The sequence below is a fragment of the Nipponia nippon genome, unplaced genomic scaffold (assembly GCF_047370975.1).
Source record: "Nipponia nippon isolate SJK-2023a ecotype South Korea unplaced genomic scaffold, ASM4737097v1 scaffold_5, whole genome shotgun sequence".
Classification (NCBI taxonomy): Eukaryota; Metazoa; Chordata; class Aves; order Pelecaniformes; family Threskiornithidae; genus Nipponia; species Nipponia nippon.
The window spans coordinates 719,872-739,566 of NW_028262369.1; the positions used below are offsets into that span (position 1 = coordinate 719,872).

Here is a 19,695-nt window from a genome sequence, read left to right on the forward strand (position 1 = left end):
TCACCCGTGTCCCAGGGGAGCCCCGGCAGCCCACGGCCCCGCACAGGGCTCCCGAGCCTGCCGGCAGCCGGCAGCCTGCCAGACCCCCACTGCCCTGGCGCTGCTCAGAGAGCCAAGGCCCTGAGGAGGTAAAAGGCACCGAGGAGAAACCTCTTTCACTGGCACCGATAAAAGGAGATTAAAATAAGCCAGCCCCCAAGCACCCACTGAGCCATAGGTGCCACAAGCCACAACCGCTGCCAGAACCTGCCGAGGGGCGGCGAGGCCCTGGCAGGCTGCATCCCTGCTTTCCTCCTTGGAGGCAACGGAGAAACCCTTTCCCCAAGAAAGCTCCGGAAAGCTTTATCGGTCCCTTTCCAGAAATACATAGGATTTCAAATCTCAGTAATTTTTTTCGCCAAAATTGTTCGCCAAAACACTCACTGGTGTGCTGGGGAGAGGGGAGGTGGGATGGGACGTCTCTGGGCAGGGCTGGGGCCGTGGGCTCGGCCCAGGATGCGGAGCACTTACCTGCAGGCGCCTCCGTGCTGGTGACCAGGGAGGTGGGGTTGATGGCAGGGATCTCTGGAAGAGAAAGGGAGAGACGTCTTAAGGAAAGGGGTCCCCAGCTCTGGGGGTGACACCTGGACAAAAGTCCTCTGCAAGCCAGGTGCAGAGGGGATTTTGTGGGTCAACTCCGGCAGCTCGCTAAGAAAGATGGATGGGATGAGCCTGACCTGAATATCACAGGCCATTAAATAGACCTGGAGATGCCCAAACTGAGCTCAGTAAATTGGGACAGGCTGAGATGCTGCAACCCCCAAGAGCTGTAAGTCACTGCTGCAGAGGACACATGCTCCAGGGATGGACAGACGAATGGACGCTCGGCTGATCTGAGTGTGCTCCACGCTGCACAGCACAGGGATACTCCTGCAGCACTCGGGACTCCTGCCAACAAAACCTGGGGGAAATTCTGTCCTAACCCCAAATCTGGGGAACACCAGAGGGAGAAGAGCCAGCCCCGCCAGCTCACCCCCACTGCCACCGCTCCAGCAGCGCCAGCGGATGCAGCAGGGTGGGAAGTTGTTCCTCTGCTGGTTGGGTCAAATTCAACAATAAACACGGTTTTACGCTGCCCGCAGGATCTGGCCTTGCCCCAGACCCGACCGTGCCCAGGGCTCAGTTGGGTGAGGGAGGCACCTTGCTGCAGCTGAAGACACATCCCAGCAGAGCTGTTTCAGGCGGCTGGAAGCATGAACCCACAGGGTCTTTCAGAGCCTCCTGGGCTGGGGGAGCAAAGCATGGGTGCCCCCAGAAGGTGACCCAACCATCCTGCCTTGACCACCTCCTGGAGCACAACCATGTGGACAGGCAGCCCCTCGGCCCAGGCTCCCGCCCCCCGCAAGCCAGCCCAAGGAGAGCATCCCTCGGTGCCGGCGGGGGTCCCTGAGCACGGGGCAGGGCGCGGCAGCACTCACTGATGCAGGGGGCCACGGGTGAGCGGCTCTGCTGGTAGCCCTTGGCACAGCGGTTGCAGGTGAGGCCGGTCACGCCATCCTTGCACGGGCACTGCCCCGTCGTCTGGTTGCAGGTCTTGCCGGCTGCACCGACGGGGTGGCAGTCACAGGCTGAGTGGGAGAGAGAGAAAAGGTTACATGAGAGGTGATGCACAATGCGAATCCCAAACTGGACCCAACATGCCACCCCCGGCGAGGTGAGGAGGAGGAACCAGTGCACCAGTGGAAGGCAGCCACTGGGCCCAGCGCAGCCAAGACCTATGGGTCTGGACCGTGGCCCCACGTGTGCTGCAAGCAGCACGGGCAGGAGGGCGAGCAGTCGAAGGGCTTGGCCAGGGTACAGCCTCTGCTGAAGGGGATGCTCAGGATCAGCCCCCAGAGACCCCACAACTCACACAGGCACCTGCAGCTGCCAGCTGGCATTTAGGGTCTGGACACGAGTAGAACAGTTTCTTCCTGCCCGCTTTGCAGGCAGCTGCTCTGGGCACAGCCCGGCACGCGTGCAGGCAGGAGGAGGGATTTCCACGGGCAGCCCCGTGCCTGCTGCCAGCCTTGTCCTGTGCAAGCAAAGGGAGTGGGGCTCACACGGGGCCATGCAAAGCCTTGTTCATGGCCAGGGTGGGACTGAGGGCACTGCAGGCACAGAAAGCGGACAGACACACGCCCAGGTCTGCTCTTCCCCCACCTCAACCCCCGGGCGATGCTCCTGTCGCAGCAGTAAAAGGCATTTTCTCCACTTGCTCCCCCACCTCTGAGCTTTCCAGTCCACAGAGCTGAACCAGAACTGAGCTTTTACACAAACTTCGGCCTTGTTTTGGTTTTAGGAAGGTCTGAAGTGGATCTTCTTGATGCTTCCCAAGCTCATAAGCCTCAGTGGCCATCCTGCCTCCTGGAGACCCCAGCCAAAGTATGTCCCCATGGCTTTCCACCACAGCCTCCCCAGGGGAAAAGCCACACCTGAGGCAGGTGAAAGTTGGGTCTCCATCCTCAGGGCAGACACAAAGTGACTCTCCATCACACAACACGGGATGACGGACCCACCAGGGGCTGCCTGTGAGGAGGGGTGCGGGAAGGAGATGCTCACTCAGGAGAGGACCTTCCCATCTGCCTGCCCAGGGCTGGACTGGCTACGAGCTGGAGGAGGTTATCTCCACCTCCATCAGTGTAAGAGTTGAACGTGATTCCAAAGCAAAACAAAAACATCCCCCCCTGCCTGCCCCCGCAGCCCCCCGATGTTATCGTTTCCCTAATTTTCACCAGATGGGACTGGTGGGAGCACCGCGGCGCTGCTCCTCGGGCCCCCTCCCGCACGGCCAGAAACCAAAGCGAGCAGCCTCTAATGGGGACCAGATGCTTCATCCTTATCAGATCTTGGCTGGGACTGGAAGCGGACGTCTTTCTGACAAGGATATTTTGGGGGCTCAGCTGTGATAACAAATGGCAGCGAGCGAGGGAGTCTTGGCATGACGTAGGGCTGTCGGAAACACGGGGTCTTTCTTCAGCCACAACAGCCTTGTCTCCTGCCAGGGCAGCCGTCTCTCCCCGGTGAGCCAGGCTTTCCCGGCTCTCCTGCAAACACCCGCCGTCAGGGCATCGGGCACCCCCAAAGGTCCTGAGATCATGGGATGGTCCAGCCCTGGACTGCGAGGAGCAAAGCCGGCAGCGATGGTCCCGTGCTTGGCCAGCCTCGGATGGCCCATGGGAACAGCACCGATGCTTCGCCTGGAGGAGAACATCGGGCTTACTGCCCTCTCTTGAACCACCGCGCTCCGGACATCTCAGCTGCTTCAGATGCACCTTGATGGTCTCCCTATGCCTAGGCCACAGGGCTCTTCTGTGCGGGCTCGGCTGGATCCTGCGGCACTTGGAGGAAGCAGGTGCCTTTGACGAGCTGGCAGGTACGCCTCTTGGAAACCATCCATTGCTTTGTCTCTTTTCCACTAGCAAAGGCTTGGGTTTCTGTTAGCGAGGCTGGACATGAAGCATCACCCGTCCTCATCACCACCCGTGCTGGAAAGAGCAGCCCAGGGCCACCAGCGTCGCCCCGGTGCTGCCCCGAACGAGGGGCTCTCACCCCACCACTGGTGCTCGCAGTGCTCCCAGGGCCCCAGCGCCCATCGCCAGCCGCCGCAGACCGACCCACCCCAGAGCGGCTGGGCACAAGCCCCGCCAAACGCCCGCTCGTCTGAGAGACGTGACCGTGCAGGGAGAGCCCAGAGGTCCCTGCAGCCACTGCTCCTGCTCTGCACGCGCAGCGACAGACGGCCCATGCCCGAAAAAATTTATGGCCAAAGGCACGCTTCCAGCAAAGATTTATACAAGCGCTTAGCTTCACACGTTGTGGATAATCTCTTGGGCCCCAGCGGTGTATTCCTGGTGTAAAGTCTATGGATGGACATAAATCTCAGCAGAATCAGGATCCAATTCATCTAAGCAGATCCCTCTTCATGCAGTGCAAGAAGGCTTTCAGTGACTCTTGATGTTTTACCTGGATCAGCAATTAAGGCAATTTTGCTCATCTTACGTCCGCAACAGATAGGCGTCTTTGGGAGACGAGCTTGGTCTCTGCCAGACCACCCTCTGGCCACGGTGGGATTTCCTGCAGTCCCCCGAAAACCCATTGCTCCTTCCCGCTCCGATGGGGAGAGCCTCCCAGGCAGCACTCTGTGCTTGCCCCCACCAGTCCCACATCCCAGCACGGCCGCATCCCACCACTCCAGCTGTAGCATCTCCATCTCTCCTCGTCCTGACCTGACCCACGGAGAGGGGCTGGCCTGGGAACCCCGTCCTGGCACCGGGGGCACAGCACAGCTCCATGCCCGCTGCCCACACACCAAGCCCTGCTGCTCGCGGCCCTGCTGGTTGCCAGGATCTGGCCCACAGTGCTTGAATGGTGGATTAAGTCACTAGCTTGGAGCTTAACTCATTGAGCTGTGCTTGCCAGAAAGCATGTCTTGCACCTAATATTGAGGGTATTTTTGCGTCTTAAGGCTTAGCTGCTACTGCTTCACCAGTTTTCATTGGAGAAAGCTCACGGTTTACAGCTTTGTTTAAATTACAGGGATTAATGCACAGCCATTCTTTATTTGACTTTTCAATTACCACCATTGAATTAATCCTGTAGGTTGTTCTGCCTTTTCCATCCTCCCAGCTTTTCCGTCTCACACCGTCCAGCGGTGACGCTGGCTGCTGGCGGGCCGGCAGCTGGAGGGAAGCGCTCGCCTCCCCGCTCGCCAGCCGGTGGCCGAGGGCTCTGCTCAGTTGCCGGCCGGAGATTTGGGCTTGTGCAATCTGCAGTCGATGTTTTTGTGCCTATTTCAAAGACGTTGCATCCCAGCAGAGACAAACCATGGCTGGATAGTTACTCGGTAATGTGCTTTGGGGGTTGTTTAAATAAAATGTAATAGTTCCTGGCCTGTGGGCTAGTATTTTGCCTCCTGAATATGAACCAAGTTTGTTCCTAGTGCCTGCAAAATCTGCCTTTACTGGGATGCTCAGCTTCTGCCCTGGACCAGCGCTGCGGTGGGTGCAAAGACCTTCGTTCCAAGCTGCAGATGTCAGTTCGCAGCAGCTGTCTCCACGCCTGCTTTTAAGATCTGCTGTCATGAGCCTTGCTTTTCCTTTTCTTTTCTTTGTACAGGACACATCTTTGGAAAAACCAAGCCCAAACTGTCCTGTCACGTCTCCACGTATTTATATATCTCTCTGGCAGCACCAGCTCCCATTCATGGCACCGGGCAGGCAGGCTCCCAGGTGCTGGTCCTGCTCCAAGGAGCTCCCAATCCCAACGGATCCACCACTGGATAAGTACAAGAAAGGGGTGGAAATGCTCTCTCCTTTGCTGAAGGAGGGGCAGCCAAGGAAGCAGAAGCATCACGGATTTTATTATTAAGTCGGTTCCCTGAGGCAGAGCCAGGAACTGGCTCCCAAGGCCCAGGGTACCGCCTTTGCTGCCAGATCCTCCTCAACATATGCACCGTAGCGGGGGATGGCCCTCGTGCACATGTTCATCTGGCTGGGCTGAACCTTCGCAGCGTTTCCAAACCATGGGCAAACGCTGCCAGCCCTCCGGAAGCGGCACCCCCGGACCGGGCTGGCAGAGACCTGCCCGCGGCTTGGCACGGGGACGGGCAGGGGAGGGAGGTTTGTCCGCGAGGGGGGACCTGCCAGAGCACCCCCCTCCTCCGCAGCCCAGGCATCGCTGTTGGCGTTTCTCCTGCGCAGCGGCGTCAGCCCTCACCCCGTCCCACCAGCTCCCGAGCACCCCGGGATGCTCTTGCCCACCCCGTCCCCTCCAGAGGAGTCACCTTGAACCCGAGATGCTTTCCACCACCTTAATGCTCCACAGTTACTGCTCTGTGAGGGTGGTGGAGCAGGACTTGCCCTGACAGACCGCAGGCTGCTGCTTGCATTAGGCAGGCGCAGGCAGATGGAGGCAGCCAGGGCCCCTCTGCTTCCTCCATCCTCAGCCCCGGCAAGGGAGGGACCTGAGCCGCAGCCCGGGTAGGAAACGCTGCGCCCGCAGCGTCCCCCATCCCACAAACCCGTACCCAGCTCCGGCCCACACATCAGGCTGGGCCGTATTCAGTTACCCTCCTCCCTGCTTCCAGCACCTAGCCAAATCCTGCTTGCTTTATTTATTATTATTTTTTTGGTAAGTAAGTGCTCTCTCCCCTGGCTGGAGCAGAAACTGAGACCTCAATGCCCAGCACAGAGACAGCACCGGGGACCCCGGGTGCCACAGGGAGGCGAACGCCTGCAAGGTTCCCACTTTGCTTGGGATTTTATCAGATAATTTCGGTAGCAAAAGTAGAAGGAGCTGGTGAACCAAAGGGGAGCAGAAACCCCTCGGTCAGGGAAGGGTGGGGAGGTTGGGTTGGGAGCATGCGGGGCGAGGTGGAGGCAGCACAGCCACCCCAGCACCCCACAAGCCCCGGTGCCAGTCGGGGTGAGCCGGGGCTGCCCGTGAGCCCCAGCACTCAAGGAAAATCCTCATTGGAAAGGGAATTTTGCTGCAGCTGCCCCAGTCCGGCGGTGCTGCAGCAGGAGCCGGGGGCTGCTGCCATCTCTCCCTGGCCTCAGTCAGAGTCAGGACCCCTCCCAGGGATGGGACACGACCCAGGATACTGTGCTATAGACCTTTGGGATGCATGCCTTGCCCTGCCTCCTCCTCTTCCTCTCCCCAAATGCCTCCCAGTGTCACCCCAAGGATGCTGGCACCTGGCGCGGCTTTGGGACCTGGCTGCCACCTGGCACGAGCCCCGTCAACGGGACACCCTTGCTGCTGGGGGGGCTGCCATGCCTGTAGCCATAGCTGTGACACGGCTTGGCCAAGGCCATGGGGTGGGGAAGCAGCGTGTGGTCCCCTGGGGACATGGGCTGCCGAGGTGGGACCTGTCAAGTCAGCTGCTCGGGTTATTAAAAATGATTAGCTTGCCATTCGCTAACGAGCTGCCTGCGGGCAGCGCTCCCCCTGCCAGCACCCACTCAGCTGCGCTCCCGCTGCCGCCGCGGCATCGGTCAAACGTGGGAAGCTTCTCCCTTTGCTCCATCCTCTCGACCGCTCCCACGGGCAACAGAGGGATTTTACCTATGACATCCCAGACCCAAACGAGCCATACCTACGAACGACACTAAGGCACCTGAGAGGGGAACACCGAAAGCCAAATCCCTCAATTCAGGTCTGTGGCCACAACATTAATGGTCCGAAACCAGCTTCAGCAGTTCCTGTAGGCCCTACATAATCGCGTTAGCATCATGTCCTCGCAGCAGCGAAGGTGCCCGGTGCCCACGCGGCTGCGCAATGCACTGGAGAGGGACGCTGCGCTCCCTTCCAGGAGGTGCTTGCAAGCTAAGCTGGAAGAAAAGGGGTCAGGGATGACCTGCCGGCTTCAGAGCAGCCGTGGCCAACCTCCCGCCCGCTCCGGCGTTTCAGCCTGGATCCCGCCAGTCCTTGGGGACGGGCAAGGTGTTTTCTTAGCTCAACTTCTTTGGTGAAACTATTGTTTTGAGGCTTCACAGAGGAAAAAGGCTCCGCAGAGGGGGCTGAGCAGGGAAAGATAAAAGAAACCAGATGGGCTTGGCCAGGAGCTCGAGGAGGGAGAGGAGAGGTGCAGGTCCCATGATGTTTGGCATGGGCTGGGGACCTTGCGAGGTCAAGCTGCAGCTTGACGGCTTGGAGCCAGTGTGGCTCCTGGCCAGCTCAGGGACAAGCCACCCTGCCCGCAGGCACCGGGAGCCATGGTGCTCAGTATCCCCCCAAAACCAGGTCCCGAGGCCACCCCATAGCTGAAACGCACGTTGTGGGGTCCTGCACCACAGCCCAGCAGGGAGATGGAAACCCCCGTCAGCACCCCCAGCCCTCCAAGGCAGGGAAGCCACCACGGGTCATTCTGTGAGGCAGCCTGAATACTTCTGAGCATGCCTATGGCCCGGACAACAGCAGCAGCAGACGGGTTTCCAGCCAGGCACCTTCTCCAGCACCCACCCAGCACCCCTCCAAACACCGACTGTGGAGACCGTAACTGTGGCCACACCAGGACCCTCCCGGGATGGACGGGGCTCCTGGGAGCCTGCTCGCTCCCTGCCCACCGTTCTCCCTGTCCCTCGAGGAGATGCTGGGCTCAAAGAGACGTCCCTGCCTGGTGCCCTTGAGGTGGCAGAGGTGACCAGGGTGACGGAGGCTGGAGGTGACCTGCAGCTGCCAGAGGGAGCCGTCGCTCCGAGCAGAGCAGAGGGATGTCCCAAGGATGGGAGGGAAGAGCAAAGAGACCAGAAGAGATCATACCACCGGTGCTGCCCGCACGGAGACCCCCCGGCTTACCTTTGCAGGCCTTGCGGTCCGTGATGGACTTGCTGAGGTCCCGGTAGAAGCCCTCCTTGCAGTAGTGGCAGTGCCGCCCCGCGGTGTTGTGCCGGCAGTTGAGGCAGACGCCGCCACTCTTCCTCCCCGAGAGCTTGTACAGCTCCATGTTGAAGCGGCAGCGCCGGGCGTGCAGGTTGCAGTTGCAGGCTGCGAGGGAAGGGGAGAGGTGAGGGCTGGAGGCGAAACCCGGGAGCCCCCCTGGGTGGGCTGGAGCTGCCCCGCTGCCCTCCGCGGCTGCTGGGGGAGCGGAGCGGGCAGGGCAGGGCACGGATCGGCACAGCTGGCCCCAGCGTGCCGTCCAGATGTGCAGCATCCGCCACCCCACGGGGCCGGGGCCGGGAGGTCAGGGCGGAGGAGAAAGGGCGTGTGTAAGGACGGGGCACCGCTCGGCTGAAGGCAGAGGAGTGTGGGATGGAGGGGGGCAGCCGGGGGGTCCGGCAGTGCCAGCCGGGCACCTGCAGCCCCGCCATCCCCCCTGCCCCTTCCCCAGCGGCCGGCTCCGGTCAGAGAGCCCAGCCGGCCGTTCGGCAGGACCACCCGCCTCGTGCCGGGGGTGCGATGGCATCGCCCCTGCTGCCTCGCAGGGTGCCATCCTCAGCATCAGCAATGCAGCCCCCAAATTCCTTCTATTTAAGGCTCTACCCTGTGTGCATGTGCACGCACACAAAGAAGCCCACATAGCAACCCATGCATGCACACGCACATGTGTGGGCACACACAAATGTGCACAAGCCCACACACAAGCTCACGTGCACACAAGCACGTACGTGTGAACATGCACACACACAAACGTGCACCTAAATATCCACATACCATTACACATGCATGCATATGCGCGCACACGCATGTGCATGCACACAGATGTGCACAGAAATACCCACGTACTGTTATGCGTGCACACAGACGTGCGCACACGTGTGCACAAACATGCACGCAAACATGCATGCTCACACATGCAAGCATGCATATTCATACACATGCACGAATACGCGTGCACAGATGCTTGCACATGCGCACACACACATGCACGCTCCTGCAAACACACACGCACGCTATTTTTTCATTAGCCGCAGGAACCGCGCAGCCCCCCCGCCCGATTCCACGTGTGCGAGATAAAAAGGCAAAGCAATGCCCGTTCCTGCTTAACAGCCTCGCAAAAAGATAATGGGAACAAGATTTCCGTCGGCAAAACGCGGCGCCCTCCTCCCCCAGCCCCGGCCCCCTCCCCGTGCCGGTAAATTGAGGTTGGGTGAGAGTTTTTCCAGGCATACTGTGAAATTCATTAACGTGTCAGCCCAGATTTAACTGCTTAGGCCTGGCTTGGCGGTCGTGTGAAGTTGCGTCCCCCCCGGCCGGCAGCGCCGGTGGGAGCTTCGACCCGCGCAGATCAAACGCTCCCTCTCCCGCCTCGTCGCTCCGGCCTCGGAGATGCTGGGGAAAGCAAGCCGGAGCAAACCCCAGCCCTAAAAAAGCGCCTTTTCGGAGGCTTAAATGAGTTGAGCAAAAGGTTGGTGCCGGCCTCGGTGCTGCCAGCACCACGTGCTCAAACCTCAGCTCCCTCCAGAGCTCCCCCGCCTTATGAGATTAGTGTAAAAATCACACGGTAGGCATCAAAATAACAGCCCGGCGTGGCGGTAGGTGCCTTAGGGGGCTTGTGCCTTTTGAGCTCGATTTTTTTCACTGGTGCTGGTGAAAAATAGAGACTTTCAAGGCAAATTCTGACACGGGGGTGGGCGCTGGGACGCGGCGCCTGGAGGGAGAGCAGCAAATACTGTCCGTGGTCCCAGGCAGCCTGGGATGCCGACGCTCGGCCAGGCTTTGCCGGGGCCAGGAGAGATGTGGTGAAGTACCCCGACATCCAGGCTGCTCCTGCACTCACCAGATAACGGGACAGGGACGAGCTGGGTGGTTTGTGCTGCTGAACCGAGGCAACCGCGCGTAACTGCGGCAAAGGAGCAATTTTTTGAGGGTAGAGGAACCTCGTTATTCCCTTGCATCACTGAAAGGCCAGTTGGGTCACCCCGAAAGGCAGCTTCGCTGTCCCGCTGGGAATGCTCGGGGCCATCCCCACGAGCCCCGAGCTCTGGGGAAGGAGAGGAGACGGGAGCCCAGAAGGGAGGCGATGGGCAGCGGCGGAGAAAGGTCAGGTAAATGATTCGCCACCGTCGGCGCGGGTCCCTCTCTGCCTCCAGTTTAATTGGTGAGAGAGTAACTGGCTGGAGCCTTTTCGCGGCACCACCAGCCCGGCTGCAGGCTGGGGGCCCTCCCGGCTGGCCCATCCCCGTCAGCCCTGGGGCCACCTTTCCCTGGGAACATGCTGCAGATCCTCCCAGGAGCCAGCTTTTTGGGAGAAACCTCCTCTTGCTGCCCAGCATCGTCCCCTCTGCCTGCAGGCAGCGACGCTGCCCACTCTGGGTCGTTGCTGCCAGCCCGCGCTGGGTGTCGGCAAACTGCCGCCGGCTTAGCAGGAGCCAAGCCAGGATTTTGGCGTGCTCCTGGCCAGCCGACGTGGGGACCTGGCTGGGCTTGGCCATGCTGGGATGGGTGGCTGTCCCTGCTCGGGGACGGGGTCACACCAGCACGCGTGACGTCCCCTTGCCCCCCGGTGCAGCGATCCGGTGCTAATCGGGCAGACGGGTCCCCCCTCTTACCCGGCTAAATACTTGCACTGTTCCTCAGCGTCGACTTGGTTGCAAGCTCTGTCTGTCTCCTGTTAATCACTAATTAAAGGCTTGAATGTTCCCTGCTGTTTGGGGTATTAATAAGAATTTAATTGCACAGTTTGGGGCTAATTACGTGGTAGCTCGCTTCCGCCCTTGTACAGTATGCCCAATTAAACAATCATATGATCAATTAAACAATCACAAGATCTAATAATTTACAATAATAGACTAATTAAATGTCGACACCTTGCAATGAAGCAACCTTCTGTCCCCCTTTTGATGGTGTTTGAACCCCTGCCCAGGCCCCGGCCGCCCCACAGCCTCGTCTCCTCTGGGCTGCTGAGGATGGAGGAGCCTGGGGCGATGGCACGAGGGGGTTTGGGGCCGGGACCCCGGCACAGGACGGGCAGCGCCGTGCACCGGGGCACACGTGTGGCAGGCGACGGAGCCCGCGGGGCAGGAGGGGGGCTCACCGCCCCTACGAGTTCCCTGGGAATAATTAGCGAAGGCAGCCGGCTCAGCGAAACCCTAGACCGGCCGCTGCTGCCAACCCGCAGCGGATTTGAGCTACGCCCCTGCTTTGGCTGGAGGAGAGCCCGGCTGGGACGGCGGGGCAGGATGGGGCTGCACCTCCGCCCCGGGGACGTGAACCGAGACCAGAAAAGCCCCTTCCCTCCCGTCTGCGCTGCAACCCCATCATGGGGAAGGTGTTTGGAGAGAGGGGCTGGGGCTCGCGCCTCTTCCTCTACCTTCAGGAGAAGTGGAAGCGGAGAGCCCTCCCCGAGGGGCTGCGAGCTGAGAACAGGGCTGCGAGGGACAAGGCTGAGCCACTCCAGCCCCGTCCTGGGAGGAGCGGGACTCAGGATGGTCAGACCAGCCTTAATCCCCTCTGCCGCGGCGGCTGCCTCCCCCTGCGCCCCAGATCCACTGGGACGCTGCAGCCGGCGGGGAGCAGGCGCCCAGGCAGGGGTGGCAGAGGGACGCTGCCCGCTTGCCCACCTCCGAAAGCCATCGCCTACCCCGAGCCACTCCCCCCTGCTCTCCCTGGGGAAGGACCGTGGCCAGCGCTGCTGGGAACCCACTGGTTTCCAGTACATCTGCTGGGCAGAGGGCGAGGAGCACCCCGCTGGGGGGGACGCGGCAAGGGAAGGGGCTGCAGACGTGACTGCCGACAGGCCACCGGCAGCACAGATCCTGCTCCATGGGGTAAAACAGCCCAGGCCAGCTCGCTGGGGGACTTCTGAGATCATTTTTGCATGGGAAACATTGAGATAGAAAAAGAAAGCAAATATGTACAGGAAGGGGCAGAGGACACAGGGGAAGCACACGGGATCCTCTAAATCCCATCACCGCTCCGGGGGTTGCTGTTTTCAGGCACCGGCATCCTGGATCAATCGCCACTGCCCTCCAGCCCGAAGCGGAGGGAGCGGCAGCCAGCGAGGTCTTCCCAGGAGAGCGCAGCCCCTTCCCCACCGAGCCCCCTGGATCAAAGCAAGCCCTGTGCATTATCCTGGTGCTCCGGGGAGCGCTCCCGCCGCGGCGGCCACAAAGGGAACAAGAGCTCCCGCATTACCAGCGAGTGCATCAATTACTTCCAGTGGCTGCCTTGTGCTAATCCGCTTCCCCTCCTTCCCCAGGCCGGGTGTTTTGGGGACAGCCTGCTGAGGGGGTGACCGGGCTGTCCCGAGCAGCTCCGCGTCTGCAGGCAGGGACGGGCAGCGGCAGTGGGAAGGAGGAGGTGCGAGTCTGCAAGAATAAAGCTGATGCATCACCTGGAGGGGCTCGGGATTTCGGCGATCCTGCTCCCATCGGCTGCTCTGCTGCAATTACCCTTCACTGAGCCTGGCCTGGGCTAAAAGCTGGGGGGACACATCTCTCTCCTGCCCTTCTCTTTGCCCTGTTTCGGGCAGGGCACACCAAAGGGTACACAGAGCATCCCAACATTGGCAGGGCAAGCTCCTCGTGGGACATGCAGCCCTTTTGGGGTATCGGGAGAGGCCCCTGTGCCCATGGACCGGTGGCACCACTCTAACCAGTAGGCACGGGGCCACGCGCCCTGCGGCACAGAGCTGGCACCGGGCCCTCTCGCCCAGCCAGCAGCACGGCGAATCCACTGTCGCCACCCCGGCTGCAACATCCCCAAACCTGCCTGCTTGCCAAAGTCACGCTGACCCCCATAACACCGCAGCACGGCGATGTCCCCGTGAACCCGCGGCCACCCTATGGCAGCCGTGGTGGGGTCGCCCCGCGCCGAGGCTCAGACCTCAGGCGTCGCCGGCCTGCTTCACCTCTGCGTTCCCCCGCGCCAGCCACAGGCAGAAATCCTTGTGAAATACGAAAAGTTTGTCCTCACCTCCAGCTGGGTGGATGGATGTCCCAGCACCATGACATGGTGTAGGACGTCAGTTTGTCCCCACGCCGGAGCAGGCAGAGACTCCCGTGCGCTGGAGGGGGACAAACCCCCATGCAGGGCGCTGGGGAGCACAGAGCCAAGAGGTGACACCCCAACATGACCGGAGGCTGTACCAGCCCCATGGCTCCATCCGGACCCACTTTTGGGGTGCTGCAGCCCCCCAACCCTGCCCCTCAGCTGGCTCTGGGCTGCCAAGCTCCTGCCTTCACCCACCCTCCTCCTCCTCACCCCTCCCCAGCCACGCGCGACCAGCCACCACCACGAGCCAGCATCGCCGATGCCCGGCCGCAGGACAGAGTCCGAAACCCCGCAGCCCCCAGGCTGAGCAAAGGGAACTTCCCGGGCGGCCTCTCCTTTTAATTGGTGCTAATTGCTGCGTCTGTTCGTGCTGGCTGGGGAGATGTCATTGTTGAAAGGCACAGAGGGGAAGGCGCGGGGAGCTAATCCAGCTTTCAGCCGCTAAGCCCTTCGGAGGCGGGTGATGGAGAAGCTCTTTCAGGTCCCTTCAGAGAGGGCACAAAGCCCGAGAGGGGAAAGGGAGAAAGAAGGGGAGCGAATCAAGAGGAAAAACTACTTTCACACGCAGCTCGGGGAAGGGTCTTTGTGCGCGGGGCTTGTCGGGGGGAGCTTGAAGGGACCGCGCCCCCGCCTCCTCCGCTCTCCCCCGGTTATCTTTGCAGCCCCATCTGCCAACAGGGTGACGCAGATGGGGGCAGGGATGCTCAGGAGCACGGCCCTGCAGAGAGGGACCCTCACCCTGCCATGGACAAGATGGACAGACGGACAGGAGATCTGTGGATGCTCCCCCAAAATGAGCTTCCTCCGGTTTAACCCTTTTTGTGCCGGCAGAGCCACCCTTGCTGCCATGACACTGCTTTACCGGAGGATTCGGCGGCGAGGAGGATGCGGCGTGGGGTGCCAGAAGGGAGGCAGCCATCGGGTCGGGGTCCTCCTTTGTTCCCAGGGGGTTTCCATGGGTTCAGCCGCTGGCCAGAGCCCTCCCCTGCCCGACCTGCCGGCAGCTGCAGGCAGCAGGCTGTGGAGCTGAGGGTTATTCTTCCGAGCTTTGCTCCAAAACTCATCTTTCTGAGACAAGTGGGAAAACGCAAGGGCTGACACATTCCCACAGGGTGTGAGGTGGTGTAAAGCATCGGCTCCGGCACTTGCTTTGAATCCACTGCCTTTTTAGCCATTCTTAGAAGAAATCTGCTGTAACATATATATATTTGAGCCAACAGCTGGGATCTCAACAAGACATCGATCACAAATACTAACAAGTCCCTCTGACCTCTGGCACATCCACCGAGCCTTTCAGGGGCTGATTAATGGCACGGCTTTCCCTTGCCTCCATCCTCCCGCCACCCCCTGGGACGCGGGCTCCGGTCCAGGAGGAGCGAGAGGCTGTTCCTCCCTCTCCCAGACCTTCACAGGGCTTTGGCATCCCCCAGCCGCATCCCAAATCAGGACAAAAGGCAAAAACCTCCACCAAAATCCCACAAAGATTCACGAGCGGGACAGCCAAGCAATGCCAGTTTGATGTTGTGGAAATGTTTCATTTCGATGACAATATTTTTAACTCATGGAAACCTTTGCGAGGACAGACAAGCTAAAACCGCCACGCAAAGCACCATGCCAGACCGAATGCGAACGATAAAATGTTGAATCGGGGCATCTCAAGTATTTCCTTAACCTCTGCCAGGTTTTGCTGCCTGCTCCCTGCACACCTCGCAGGGGTCTGCCATGACTCCCTCCTGGTCCAGGGCAGCTGGTTTGCTGCCCGAGGGAAGCACCCCCAGCCGGGCATCCTGCATCCCACACCGAGGTTTGCTGATCAGCTGGAAGACACCGGTGATTTTTCGGAGGGTTTTGGTGCCTTGGCTCACGGCCAAACCACCGCACCCCCGGAGGGGCACCCGCAGCAGAGACAGGGCAGATGCTTGAGCCTTTCCCAGCCCTCCAGCGAGGGGGACGCTCCCCAGCATCTCCGGACAAGCACGCTCCATCGCTTCGGCTCAGCACCCATCACTTCCTCCCCCAATGACCCGTTTCGGGGTTTCAGCCCCGGGAAAAAAAAAAATAATTAAATATCACTTACCCAGACACTCGTTGGCCTCGCGGGCGCTGGCCCGCTGCCAGGGCCGGTCGTAGTGGAAGGGCTTGCAGCGGTCGCACTCGGGACCCTCCGTGTTGTGCTTGCAGTCACACACCAGCTTCTGCTCCTTGTCCTTCACGCAGCGCGCCGCATGCCCGTTGCACTTGCAGCGCCCGCCGACCTGCAGCTCCCCCACTGCGTAGTAATAGGGGGTCGAGCCGGTGCCCCCCTCCTCCTCGCCGGTGTCCCGACCGCCCAGATCACGGAAGAGATGCGGGCGGCTGAAGACCACGCGGATGTCGGTGGCCGTCACCCAGTCCTGGAGCACGGGGCTGCTGTCGAAGTCCTGGGCGGAGGGTCGCCCGTCAAGGGTGCTGAAGGCGATGAGCCCGCCGGTGAGGGGGTAGAGGTCGGTGAGGCCATCGGTGCAGAGGGCCTCCTGCTCGTTCTGCTTGGTGACGGTGGCTTTGCTGGGCTTGCCGTAGATCTTACGGCACTGGGAGGAGTAGTACTGGTACGGCACCCAGGTCTTGCCGTAGTCCATGGACTTGAGGATGGCGGTGGACTCGGGCCGGGGCGAGCAGAACTGGAGGCTGACGTAGACCACCTCGAACTTCTTGCCGAGGGAGAGGGTGAGGGTGACGTTCTGGGGCGAGTGGTAGAGGGTCTCCGAGCGCCAACAGGTCATGTTGGAGGCGGTGTTGAGGTCGGTCAGGTAGGCGGGCGGGTGGGCTCGGCGGGGGTCCGAGGCGTTGCAGTGCCGCGTCGGGGGCTTCCCACACGTGCTGGAGGCTTGAACCTCCTTCCCGAAGGCGGCATTGACGAATTCAGGGATGCAGCGGCGAGGAGCGCCGTTCTCGTCGTAGCACGGGTCCGGGGGGGTCTGCTGGGCCATGAAGGGGTTCACCGTCTGGGAGAGGCCCAGCATGGCGGTGGTGAGGAGCAGGCGCAGGAGCTGCAGGACCTCCATCCTCCCGGGGAGAGGGACGCGGCTCCTCCCTGGGGCGAGAGCAAAGAGAGGGAATGGCGCTGGCAGCTCCGCCAGGAGCAGCACGGCCGCGGCACTGCCCATGCGGGGAGGCTGGTAAGGGACGGGGAACACCCCCGTGTCTGGCCCTCGACCTGAGCCCGCCTTCCCACCCCACATCTACTGCTGCAGCATCCTGGGAGCGGGGCAGGGAGGCGACTGCTTTGCGCTGCCTTATCCACACCAATCCCTCACTGCTCATCAGCAGGAGCGAAATACCGTGGGAAACGGCAAAAGGAGCTGAGCTTTGCAAGGAGGAGGTTGAAATCAGGGTCCAGCCCTTCCCTGGCCTCTTACAAACTGTCCCAGGGGCAACGGGAACGTTCATGCCTGCCAGCGGCCCCAGCTGTCACGCACGGTTCGGAGACCCCCGTCGCTGCACGGCTGCCAAGGACTGGTGGCGGGGAAGAGCTGGGGACACCTTTCAGCTGCAACAGTAGCTGCAAACCCCAAGTTATCCAACCGCAGCCCGAAACAGCTCCTGCCAGTGCGGGAGGAAGGAGCAGCAGTGAAAACACCTTGCCCGGGACATTTTGCAACAGGCAGGAGCTCCCCAGGATGAAGCCCCGGGGCTCCTGGGCCCAGCACCACTTTCCCTGCCGTGCCACAGCCCCAGCAGCACCCCGCTGGCCATGGGCACAGTGGCTCTGCCGAGCCGGGGGCTGGATCCCCTCCAAATCCCACTGCCACACTACCCGAGTATTCCCACTGGCAAAAGGAGGTTATCCTGGCCTCGCCCCCAAGAAACCCTGGTCTGGGTCTGGCCTGTCTATTAATGGAGGGCAAGGCAAGGACCGAACACAGCGCTCGGCTGGGCTCCTCTCCCGGCAGCCGCAGCACAGGGCCAGGGGATGCTGGGTGACTCCCAGAGGACATGGCCCAGCTCCTGCCTCGCTGGCTTTCAGAGTGGAAGAGGGACTGGAGGTCACGTCCCCTCCCACCAGCTCTGGCTGCCGCAGGAGCATCCCACAAGATGCAGACCAGCCGTGCCCCATCCTTAGCATCGTGCGAGCGGCCACGGCTCGCACATTCACTGGAGAACGGCCCCGAGCGCTGCAGTTGGGGGTAGACCCCTAAGCTGGCTGGAGCGACTGATGTGCTTGGCTGGAGGGGCCGTGCTGAGCGCTGCCCGCCCCAGCCACCGCGGCCAGGGCAGGCAGAGGGGATCCCCCCCTCTCCCACTAGTGAATCCTTACAGGATGACTTGGGTTTTGCACTTCGCTCTCAGGAATCAAGCCCAGGGCCGGCAGCACAGCCCAGCACGGCAGATGCCACAGCCCCCAACACCGCTCCTGCCTGTCCAGCTGCCCACTCCGTCCAAAGGAGGCTGGCAGGGGACAGCCCGTTTCAAATGATCCGGGATTTTTTTTTTGTTGTTTTTTTTTTCCCCTTTTGCAAAAAAAGAGGAGCTGTGGCTGTGGAAGAAAGCTGCCTCTCCCCGGGCTGCCAAACCGCTAATGGGGGGAAGCTCCTCCCTTCCCAGCCACGCTCAGGCAGGCAGCCAGCACCGGAGCCCGTGCCCGCCGAGCGGGGAGAGGGGTCTCAGCCCATCCCTGGACATCTCCCCCGGGCCAAATCCTGGCCCTGCCACCCCCGTGCTGCTTCCTCACTGCTTAATCCTCTGCTGATGGAAAAGGAGATGCTCACTGCTGAAAAACCGGCGGCTCCCTCGGTGGTCTCTGCGTCGCCCCAGCAGCGCATCCCCCGCTACCCGGCAGTGCTGCGGAGCCTTTCGGGGACACGCCAGCCCATGGCTCGGTGGCTGGGCAGCTGGCAGGCAGCAAGACAAGGATGCTGGCCCTGGACCACCAAGAACCCCCTACTCGAGGAGCGTGGCATGCAGGCAAGGGCTCCGGGAGCAGAGAGGGGAGCAGCAGGGACGTAGCAGCCGCCGCAACAGAGGAAGCACCGCGCCGCAAGCGCCAGGCGGTGAAGAGCATCCCCCACCGCAGGCAGCCCACGGGGCTCTGTCGGGAGCCCCAGTCCCACTGCAGGCAGCTGCCTCCGGGGCAGGAGGCGAAGCCACGGCTGCTGCAAGCTCCCCGGCGTCTGCCTGTCCGGGAACGGTTGAGCGAGACAGTGCCTGGTTAACTCCCCCAGCGCAATCCTGATGGGACCATCCCCAGCATCTGCCTGGTGCCTGGCAGCGGGCAAGACCCAGCCCCTGCCAGCCCGCAGGCAGGCTGCGAAATGCCGACGGACCCCCCTGCAATGCCTGGCAAGACCTGGCCACGCACACACCTGCGGACGCCCAGCACAGCTCCTTCACTCCTGTGATGCTGCCACCCTCCCGTCACCCCCGTCCCACCGCACACCCCGCAGAGGGGGACCCAGCCGGGTGCAGCCACCACCACCTCCCATCCCGCCAGCCCCAGGGCAGCACGTAGCACAGGACAACCCCATGGGAAGGCCTCTGTGCTGGGAGCAGAGAGGAGAAACCCCTGGGGATGTCTCAGCAGCTGCATCCATCCACCCCAGGGTGACCCAGGGTGTATCGAAAAGGCTAAACCCTGCCACAGAGACGTCCCCTCCACCCACCACCTCCTCTGCCACACAGTGGCAAGGGGACATGAGTAGGGCCACACTCAGGTGTGCCACCTGCAAAGGTCTTTCAATTCCCTGTCTTGGTAAGACACGAAGGTGTTGGGAAACCCCTGCCCAGGGGAGAGAGACAGCACCAGCACCCAACGGCCAGGGGAGAGCCCAAAGGCGAAGGTGTTACGAGCAGGGCTGGGGCAGCACGTCTAGGACCCGGGCTGGGGTTACTGCTGCTTTTGGGGCACATGGGGGGCACGAGCCCATTCTGCCCGTCCTCCCTGCCCCGACGGGAAACTCTGCCCCTCCCTCCAGCCGTACCAAGGCACAAGCCCAGAGATTTGGTGCCCAGCTTTGGGGGCTCTGCTCCTGCCAGGGAGCGGCCGCCAGGGAGCCAACGCTCGCCCAGCGGCGCATCGGCGCTGCGGAGGCAGGGCATGAATGGAAATCATTATCATCCGCAAGACCACACACAGGCACGCACGCTCCGCACTCGGCTCACCCCATTATCCTGCTGAAAGAGAGCCGGGGCCGGTGGTCTCCACGGGCCTCACCTCTGTATCGGAGAGGAGGGCAAGCTGCAATCTGCTCCCTTTTATGCATA

The 19,695-nt window shown here is 61.6% G+C and overlaps 1 protein-coding gene across 1 annotated transcript in view; it reads right to left on the bottom strand.

Moving 5' to 3' along the window:
- Positions 1-19,695, bottom strand: part of NTN3 (netrin 3) — a 33,218-nt gene that overhangs the window by 7,623 nt on the left and 5,900 nt on the right. The window contains exons 2-5 of the mRNA XM_087732758.1: positions 15,533-16,528; positions 8,320-8,508; positions 1,458-1,607; positions 511-564 (exon numbers count right to left, since the gene is read on the bottom strand). Coding sequence (XP_087588884.1) covers positions 511-564; positions 1,458-1,607; positions 8,320-8,508; positions 15,533-16,499 — 1,360 coding nt within the window. The 5' untranslated portion in view covers positions 16,500-16,528. The remainder of the gene's footprint in view (positions 1-510; positions 565-1,457; positions 1,608-8,319; positions 8,509-15,532; positions 16,529-19,695) is intronic.